Source organism: Cottoperca gobio, chromosome 9 (genome assembly GCF_900634415.1).
Source record: "Cottoperca gobio chromosome 9, fCotGob3.1, whole genome shotgun sequence".
Classification (NCBI taxonomy): Eukaryota; Metazoa; Chordata; class Actinopteri; order Perciformes; family Bovichtidae; genus Cottoperca; species Cottoperca gobio.
In genome coordinates, this window is record NC_041363.1 from 14,042,619 (window position 1) to 14,053,462 (window position 10,844).

The window sequence follows — 10,844 nt, forward strand, 5'->3', positions numbered from 1 at the left end:
ATCAATGATTTTCTCCTTGTTGGACTCCTTTATACAGCAGCCCTGAGCGGCAATGTAGAATTTTTTATTTATTTTTTAATAAGTTACAGTCTACTCTAAGGCAAATGTATCTTTCTTCATTTGTCCATTGCTCACTGTGAATCTTCCATCGTTGTTAATGCATAATTATGGCTATCCTGAGGGTGTGAAACATTAGGAGGCAGGGCCCACTACTGGCAGGTGATGAATCTTTCTAATAGCAGTGTGTTTTTGAAGCAAGTTTACTTTCATTAATTAAGGTCAGGCTTATCTTGTGCGTATTAAATACAATCTAGTTTTGCCACTATTGCTCCCCCCCAAAAAAAATTATGTTTCCACCTTGCCCCTCAGGGCTTTCTGTACCTTCAGGAGTGGCATGTGGATGGAGGTTTTTAAAAGAATTCAAGACAAGGCTTACTTATATTGGCTATGACTGCAGGGCTGGTGTTTGTTTCCTCCTCTGACTTCAGAATTGAAGCTTTTGTAGAGCTGGTCAAAGAGGTCAGAGGGATCTCTGTGGTAGCATTAATGGAACCCAAGAGACTCATACTTTACCCGCCATGTTAGGTTGTTAACAAGGTTGTGGTTGTTTGTTAGTTTGTGTGGACAAATTCAGATATGCATGCACACAAACAATGCCATTTTGGATGTTAGCAGCAGCATTTGTTATAACTGTGTTTTGTGTTTGTTTGTGTGCGTGTGTGTGAGAGAGAGAAAGTGAGTGTATTGAACAGTTCCAACCCCTGAGGAGTCACGTCTAGTGTTAGGAGTCTGCCCTTTCGCTAATTAGCTTGAAACATCTGTCCAGGCGGCTGCCAGAGGGAGGTTATAATGGAAGAAGTGGAAACACTCATATCTACTGACACTTTCACACAAGCAAAAAAAACATAATTATGTACATATTTGCATTACTTTACATACCGACTTGTATTCACAAATTAAGGCGCGCACACACATTTTAGCATTTTCCATGTTTAAAAAGTTAGCTCATAATCTTGTGTAAATATCATCTAAAACCTTAATGAGCACCAAGGGAAGGGAATAGGAAGAAGGAGAGAAACATCGAAAGATAAACAGGCAGAGAAATTAAGAACTTGCCAAACCTCTGTCCTTTCTCCCTCTTTCAATGCTCGTTGTTTCTGTTTTTGCAATTTTCCAATACATAGAGACAGAAACAGCATGAGAGGACAAAAAAGATTACCGGTATTCTAGTGATTGTCATTGTTAAGTTTTCAGCTGTGTTCCAAAGTAAAGTCTGAGGTAATAGGTAGAGTTAGCGATGAACAGAGATGCAGCAAAAATCTTTATTTATCCCTCTCCATTATTCTCATTTCTGCCTTAATCCTTGTGTGTGTCGCAACCATGTTTCCTGTAGAAAAAGTGTTTTACGGCCATCGCGGATGTTACAATGATGAAGTTTTATGGAGTCTCTGTGGGAGACTAAACCACTATTAGCAACGCTCCGTCAGCTCTCTCCATCTGTTGCCTTTTGTTTACGGCTAAAAAGTGTTTTATGACGCACGGTGCTATAGTCACCTAAACAATTATAGCAAATGATATACGAGTGGCACTGTATTCATACACCAAGAATGGATGGAGGAGGGGGGGGGGGGCAGGCAAGAGAGAGAGAGAAGGAAAAGGAACTGGTGGTGTCAGAGTGAGAAGTGAGGAATTAAAGGGGATCAGAGAAGAAGGCATGAGAGGTGAGGCAGGACGATAAAAGAGCAACATTCAAGGGTGGGGTGAGGGGAAAGAATATGAGAGGCAAAAACAAGTGTTTCTAACAGAAGAAAGTCAAAAGCAAGGCAACAAGACTGAACCCTTACTCTTGTTCCAAACTAAATGATGAAGATATGCCTTGAAATAGTGTCGTAAAGATAAAGGTGGGTAAAGTATAAGAGACAAGATGGCGACAATATACACTTATAGAAAAAGATTGGAAAATAAATGACAGAGTTATTAGAGAAAGAGAAACAGAGAGCTACACTAAAACTGCTTTTTGTAGGTTCTTAATGGCACTGCAATTTATTCTTTACAAATGTAACCTTTAGCTATCCTTAAGTGATATTCTACTAGCTTAATGTCATGTAGCTTGTTTCCCGTTTTACAATCCTGCACATTTGGGTAAAGGAAGCAAAACTAAATGCTTATGCACTGATAAATAAAACTTAAGTGTGTGTGATCAAGAGACAAAGAAATTATTGAGAAAAAGCTCTATTGGGAATATATAATACATGTATTATTTCATTGAGAATCATGCAAAATAATTCATGTAAAAGTGTAGGTGTATTCAGCTAAGGGTTCAACCTTCAACTTTTCCGTCAGTATAAGTTTGCTTTGGTTTGTCACTATTGCAAAAGTATTGACTTATTATTGTTTATTTAATATTTGTGTATTATTAGTTGTATACATTGACCCAAATAACCTAAACTCAACTAAATGTTGAGATTCAATTGTCAGTTTGTGAGTATATTGTGCAAGCTTCTCCTTATTTGCATGTGTGTGTAAATATTTCTGACTGACACTTTGAGCACCTTTGATGCAAGTTTTCTCAAATCACGTATGCCAAGCTTCACACTGGGTTTCAGCCTTTTACATTTCCATAATGTTCTTTTCCATAAAATTCACACTTAGCATTTTACCATGAATTACATTATCCAAGCCATAAAATATATTTAAAGACAACAATAAGGAATGCCTTTAAAACATAAAAAGAACGACTACTTGTCTTCCAACTAATTGTTCTCATTTCTACCAAATCACTAGCATCTTTTTTTACAATTCTAAATTTGATGGTGTGTTTTGTTGTTTTGCAGGTGGTGGAGACCAACCTGGTGGCCTTCGATTGTCACTGGATCCTGATTAATGAGGTGAGTGCCACTGAAATGATTTATGAATCCCGTACTGGTTGTGCCTTCAGTTCACCTTAGTGTTTTAATTATCCTGGGGATATTTATGGTTTTAGATCCAGAGCCACTCTAATCTCCTCATTGTCTTGGCTGTTTGAAGGAGAGAGGAGAGCTTAACAAGTTGTTGACTTATTTTCTTCAGTCACAATAACACTGAAAACTTGATGACCAAGGACAATTTTGTTTATTTTAGTTTGATTCAGCTGCTGTGCACCACCGGCAAAAACAATAAAGTTAAGATTTTATATTTTTTACGCTCACCACTTATTGAAGATGGAGCCACGAGGCACCAACACCAAATTGTCAGAGATGAAAAAAGTCACCTTGGAAGAATTCCTTTGGATGGAGCATATATTCTGGTTCAAAATCAGTATTACTACTAAAATATTAAGCGCTTTCTGGATTAAAGAGAGCAGACAATCTCTGAAAGTCCACAAAGTCACTTTCCTATCCCTTGGAGTGTACAGCTTTTGTCCTGAGAAGTTTATTTAGTCCATGTTAACAATCACTGATCAGAGTGACTATTGGTCATAAGGGAAATATAATGAAACTTTCATTTTGACTGTACTTTCATATGAAGTTTGAATGGGAACACATGCTTTGATCTTGATTCATGTGAAGTGCCTTTTACGAAACCAGAAAGATCAGCAATTTTTTGTGTGCGTGTATTTACACTGCGAGCTAAGGCGCTGTGTCTTAGTAGCCTTGGGCATTACAGTGAACTGGCAGTACACAGCAGGGCGCCCATGCCCATGCTGCCACACATTTCACACACACACACACACAAGATCAAGTGTGCAAACACAACCATCAACACAGACAACATTTACTGTAGAAGCAATGGAAAACCCAACTTGGTACAAAACAAGAAAAAGACACTCAGATTCTTTAATATGCTGTAGTTTCTCTCGCTCCCTGTTCCATTTTCAAGTCATAGCCTATAATGCTGCAAGGCTCAACAGTTCTATTACTTGCTCAGTTATGCAAAGAAAGTATTTCTCTTTGAATCAAATGTTAGTATGCATGACATCCATTAATGCTGCAGGGACAGCCAATCATTATTTTCTGATGTTCATTTTTAGAATGTCAGTCTTGCTACATGCGTGTTTTTATTTTTTCCTATTTCATATGGTTGAGAGGCTGCCGGAACATTATCCCAATCCCCGCAAGTACCTCAGACAACCTCTCAATATTGTTTTTGCATTTTCTCAAATGCTAATGCATCCAGGGAGTGAGGGAAAAGAATGAAACTTGTCCCTAGCAATTTAATGAAGATGGCAGTCTTTTCAGAGGTAAAGATTTGGATAAATATGTTCAAAGCAACCACTCTGTATTAGTTACTGGTTTCATAGGGACTGTTATGCCATTTAAATGTGTCTCTGTTGCTAATTGAAATAAATAGCATACTCTAATGTGCATTTCATAACAGTAGAAACTTAACTGCTCACTAAAAAAATATGTCCGCGGTCATACACTTTTCTGACAGACTGTCTTTGTACTCAGGCAGATGGCAATGTCAAGCAGCCTACTGAGCAGTCTATCATTACTCGACTGCCTGATAGGCTAAATTCATATCTAGCTGTCTAATAGACTGCTTTACATTCTGCCAAGCATCTGGTATTGTCTAACACTCTTCAGGCCTCCAGGCAGCAACCAGCTCTTTGCTTAGCTTTCTGGGAGGCTTAACATGTCATTTTGCAGCATGTCTAGCAGCATGCAGCCTTTAACACTTTGTACCTGCTGCCTTTGAGGAATCAATTGTGAAATGCAGTCTGGCAGGCCAATGCTTCCTCAGTTGTTTGCGTTGTTACAATGGCAGAAGTTCATGGTATGTTTCCTTACTGTTATTACAGTTATAGATTGAAAAAAAAAAAAGAATGCAACATGTACAAAATGCCAGGTCACAGGTGCAAGTTACACGAGTAAGCATCGATTGCCTCTTTCTGTGTTTCTTTCATAAGTCACATTTCTTTTAACCTGACACATTCACAGAGACTGTGAAGTGGTTTAGGTGTTTTAGATTTATTAAATCAGTTTGTGGTTATCATGGGATTCTATGTGGTTATTACTTGTAGTTGGCTCATTGCAAAAAGAGAGTTGTTGGCATCGGGACCACTCCTGCTCAGGTAACAAAAGTATCTCAGAGTAGAACCTATTAGTGTAATTAAGTCAAATCAATGAGTATATCTCTTTACACTTACAGTCTCAAATGTCCCACCATTCTGACACATACATACCTCATCCCCTTTACACTCAAGCAAATAGTGATAATAGTGATGTGGGGAAAGAGAGTAGGGTGCGACCTAAACACTCGGCTATCAGGTCACCCCACAATGCATTTGGCATGATGCCTTCAGGCTCTTTCTCATGCTTTCTTGCTTCTCAACCAAATGTCACGCCACAGTTTAAGTTGAAATTTTAAAAACAGCAAGAACCTGTCGAGCAAAGTAAGTATGATGGGTGGAGACCAGGTCTGTCATAGGCGGGACAGAAGGGCAACATGAGATTATATATCTCCCCTCTTATGCTGTCTGTACATATAATATGGCACTTACAGAATATGTAGCATTCCAGTTGGCGTTCAGATACCTCCACCAGTTTTATTAACCAGGATATATTTGCTTCAAATGCTATCTGAGTTGCAAATTAGAAAAATAGGCTGTATTTGTGATAGCTGGATAAGTTGTTCATGCAAACATGCAAACTAAACACTGCTAATTTAGCAGGATTGGAGGTTATTTAGCCAATAGGTATGAGAGATTAAAAAATTAAAAAGCAGAGGGGAATACGTGGGCCATGAAAATAATGAAAAAAGAAGATGCAATGGAAGAAACAACAAAACAAGAAAGCATATAGAGCCTAAAGGAATTAAGTGAAATCAGATGAAGTTTTACTTTTAACAGTTTATACTAGCAAAACGTACTTTGAACTTTCGGGAAACCTTTTTTCAGGATATCTATTTTCTTGATAGTGAGTAATCTATTCTATGTTTCTGAATTATTATGTATTATTATTCAATTCTATGTTATCTGAATTATGAAAAAAAGTTGAACTTGTGTACATACTATAAAACATTGAGTCATATCGAGAAGATAATAATCATTTCATTCAGAAATATAATTTATTTCCCCCATAACTATGCTTGTCACTCTAATTTGCTCGCAGCTAAACAAATATGTATCAGCATCTTTGCAAACTAGCTGTTGTTCTGGACACATTGAACAATAGTTAGTTTCCTTTCTGTATCTCTCCTGTTCGCATATTTCTTTTTACTCTAATTTGTAGCAAACATAAGAAATACCCTCAACAAATTAAAAGAAAAGCTTTATTCCCCTCATTGTAATGTTACAGTGACACAATTCTGTTTATCTAGATGAAATGTAGTCACAGACTGTTCTGATACAGACCCAGTATTCCCACCATGGGAAGTCCTCTAGCGAAGTGTTTAAAATTGATGAACTGCTACAATATTTTGCGATACAATGTCCTAGTACTGGTTCTTTGGAGAATGAATATTCCTATGTGTAAAAGTGTTCTCCCTCCCTGTGGTTTATTGTGGATGAGGGGGCACTGTATGGTTGTCATGACTCTGCTTTATCTACAGCCAGCAGTCAGACAGCCCCACTGAGGGGGAGTTCACAGTTCATAATTGATCATCCTTCCTCTTCCTATCTCCTTCGTTCTGCTCAGGCTGAGGGGATGAAGATGAGGAGGAGTAGAAATAATAAGGGGCACTCACGGCTTCTCTTTTTCTCTGTCTTTCTCTTAAGTTTGGAGGATAACTCCACTTTTGACCTTATTCAATCTGAATCTCTTCTTCATGGTCTTTCAATCTTTGCAATGCTATCATTCTTGAGCTCAACTTTTGCCGTTCACACTCGTTTTATTTTCTTCCCATTATGCTCTTTCCCTTCACTAATTTCTGCCCTTTAGTCTCTCTTGGGAACAAGTGCATGGTAATGAGATGCGAGTACATTAAGCTTTTCTGTCATTTTGGCTGTTAACATATCACTGTTTGATAAACAAAGCCATGTATCTGAAACTTGGGCGATTTTCATGCTTCAAATATGATTGAAGGATGATGTCATCTGCGATTTAATAATCTTCTACAAACCTTTGGTTAATGAAACCCTATCAAAGGCCATTGTACAGACTCCAATAATGTATGGTGGTCAATGCCATGTATTGTTCTTGGAAACATGTTGAAGATACAAAATGACAGTAGTTATAGGCTGCAGTCTTAGGGTTGGATTACATTCTTATTTACAGTTACAGTGCCTGCAAGTGGTGAAAGAGTTAACAGTTGTGCACAGCTGGAAGTTGCCCAGTATGACTGCAGCAATCTCAGACTGTTGTTGCTAAGCAGCTCTCTTGGAGCTGTTGTATATGTTTTGTGTCGTGTTCAAGGCAAGTGTGACTTTTCTCTTATCCAGATTTTTCTGTATGGTCTAGAGAGACTGAATCAGAAACTTTTTGATCACCATTTTGTCTTCCTTTTGATCTTGCAGTTAATTTGAAAAACATTTCTAACAGCCAGATTTATTTCGCCTTTCCACATAGTTCTGTGATGTAGTGTCTCACTGCATACACTTGTGTCGATGGTTCTCCCTCGTTAACTTGTATGTGTTTGCATTATTTCATTTTGTCACACTCTTTCTCCACCATCTTTCTGCCCTTTCTATCCCTCATCTCCACCTGTGTTAGTATTTAACCATGGAAAATCACGGCCAGTCAGGGTGTATTTCAAGCATATTCAGGCAGTGTTCAACTCTGTGAAACTCTCATCATTCTAGCCTCTTTCTTCTTAGTGCCCTTTGTTCTATTTTTGTTTTTAAGGACATTAATTAAAGTCCTACAAACATGGGGGGAGAGAAGAGTCAAAGCCAGAGAAGACATTTTGGGGCTGTACTGGGAAATTGCCAACGATGGAGGAGAGAGATGAGAGGCCAAATGAAACAAGATGCTTTTTCCAGATATGTTTTGTTTTGTTTTTCTCAACTTTGAACCTCTGAGTACAAACAAAACAGAGGGATTTGGTGTTCTCATAGAAAAGGGGAGAACGGGAAAGAGCTGCGAGGGTGAGAAGAGAAGTAGGAGGAGCAGAAAGGGTTGAAGCATAAATAAAATCTGCTTTTTCCCCTCATCTGCAGATAAGAAGAGAGAAGGAAGGATTTGGTGTCTCTAGGGGAGATGTAAGGAGAGGGAGTTGTTGAGGGGAGAAAGAACGAAGAACAAAGTTTAGGGGTCAGGGAAGAAGTGCCAAGAACAATTGAGGATGAAGGATGTGTTTTTGCTTTTGACTCTGATCTTCAAGTTAAACACTAAAGACGAGGATTTGGTGCCCTCAGAGGAAAAGAGGGAAGGGGAGAGAGGTGATGGGTTGAGGTTGATAGGCGTGCCTGCAGACCAAAACTTCAAGTTTATGGAGTAAACAACTCATGATTCACTCCATATATGAGCTGCAGGGCTATTTGGGGGTTACAACTTACCCAAAGCTTCTGGTGTCAGGAAGGTGGACTTGGTGCACAGATTGTGGGACCACTAAACCATCCTCAGGACTGAATGCTTATTAGAATCATGTTAAGTATGCTTAGTGAGTGTGATGATTGATTTTCTGAAGCCGTTAATAAGTCAGCCACAATAGTTCCATGTTTGTTTTAAAGGTCATATAAAACAATTTGGTTTCGGTTTAATTTGTTAAAACCACATTATACATGTATACATGTTATATATGTTGGTACGACCACATACTAGGAAGTTATGAGTCAAACTAAAAAAAGAAGCAGTTTTACAATATGTGGGGATATGTCTACACTTTATTCCTCTAAGGACCCCCGTGTGTGTGTAGATGTGCTGTACGTGAGAGCCTGTGTGATTCGATGTGTGCAGTCATGTCAACGTACGTGTGTATATATGTGTCACATTCTTTTAGTCTCAGCCGTTAAAAGGCTAACAGCTTATAGGGAACGCCACCACTGAAAGTCACGCTGGGTGAAATCTGTTAAGTTTTTCCCTGGAGAGAGGCGAAGAGGCAATTAGAAAGTGACGAAGGAAGAAAGCTGGACAAACGCCTGTTGAGAGGACAAATCTCAAAATGATCTTTTCCTTTTAAGATGTTTTCACTTTTAAGTGTGTGTGTGTGTGTGTGTGTGTGTGTGTGTGTGTGTGTGTGTGTGTGTGTGTGTTTTTGTATTCCTGTCCATTTGTGCATCTATATTTGTTTGAGTTTGATCCTTTGAGTGGGGCACTCTGGATAATTCTTGCCCGCCAATGTTGCTTTGCGTGCCCTTGACTGCCCGCTGTGAATCTTAATTCTCTTTTGGCCCACAGATCTGCCTTTTTAGCAATTTTCAGCATTTTCTCTCTGTCCTGCATCTTTTTTGTTGGCTTTGTAATTCAGTTCCCTTCAGGGGTTTTATGTAAGCAACTGTTTTGGATTTTTGCCACGTTTTACCCCCACAAGCCAGAATATAGACTCCCTACTTGTACTGCTAAGAAAGTACATACTTCAAAGCACAAGGCATTCACACAAGGTTAAACCTCATCAAGGCATTAATGGCCCTTTTTCTGTTTTTATCTTCTTCTTTTTTTATAATTAAAACCAATTGAAGAACCAGCACTTACTGTATTTTAAGAACGTCAAATTAAATATGACAGCAGAGAAAAAAAAGTGTGTAACTGCAATCTTTGAAATGAACTGTCACAAATCTGACATACGTTATTTTAAATATTCAAAACACCATCCATTTAATTTCAGAAGCAAATGCATATTTGTGCATATAGAGCATGAGCCATATATCAGCCTAATTAATGCAGATGAGTAGATGAAGCCTGTATAATACTACCTCTAATCACCATTGATCACATCCCATGAGGACTCACCAGCCTTAATGAACGTTAATTACATTCAAATGAAATCCATTGAGATTAGTCAATGGACCGGTGCTACCTATAATATTACCACTCACTACTACAAAGTGTATGTGATGGCTTATGTATGTATGTGCGTGATCTGCAGGCAGCGTGTCATCCATCCTGTCAAGAGAGCTGCCATGAGCAAATGAAACGGAATCAAAAGGGTTTCACATGATCGAAAGGCTTGAAAACAATCTCCTGAAAACATATGGACACATACACACATATTTACACATACGCACAAACACAGATAACCACTGCACACAAAGGCAGCAAAGGCTGTCTCGGTTGGTGGCTGTGTTACCTCCACCGGGGACTATAAACGTCAGTTCTCATCTCATCACCACATGACCCTGTGCACTTCCAGAGGATGGATGGAGATCCATGAATGGAGAGAGAGATTGTGTCCTAGGGCTAAAATTAGCAGTGATTCCTCCCCCAAGGTTTTGCAAGGACATGTAGAGTACGTGCAAACACACATGCATGTGCACAACAAGCACACACAGACAGACACAAATAAACACATACACACTTTTTACTCTAATCTCTCCCTCCTTTCTCGATACATGTACATTTCATATCTAGTTTTGCAGATGATGTAGATAATGGTTTTTCACTGCTCAGTGTGGCGATAATGGGAAAAGCATGTTAAACAAGGCTTAAACCACTTAAAATATGTCTTTTGAGGATGAGTTCCTCTAGAAACATTTAATTTTGCAGGGACTTTACAGTTTGGTGTCCAACCAAGGTTTTGTGCTTATTACTGTTAATTGTGTTTTTGTTGTCAAAAAGGTTGGTTCTAAGTCTCCTGCAACAATAAATGATGTGGCGATGGAGTTATTCATATTTATTTTCTTTTCTCTCCGTTACTTATTCCCCACTCTCTTCTGATCATTCCTCCTCCTATCCCTGCCACCATCCTTCTCCTCTTTCCACCCTCTCAGGAGATCTCAGACTACGATTTGCAGGAGTTAGTCATGAAGTCGATCGGTCGACTGACGT

General features: G+C 38.8%; 1 protein-coding gene across 1 annotated transcript in view; it reads left to right on the forward strand.

Annotated features, from left to right (window-relative positions):
• Positions 1–10,844, forward strand: part of grid2 (glutamate receptor, ionotropic, delta 2) — a 432,197-nt gene that overhangs the window by 289,318 nt on the left and 132,035 nt on the right. The window contains 2 exon segments of the mRNA XM_029439497.1: positions 2,835–2,888; positions 10,787–10,844. The exon segment at positions 10,787–10,844 is cut by the window's right edge and continues 116 nt beyond it. Of these exon segments, the coding sequence (XP_029295357.1) occupies positions 2,835–2,888; positions 10,787–10,844 (112 nt within the window).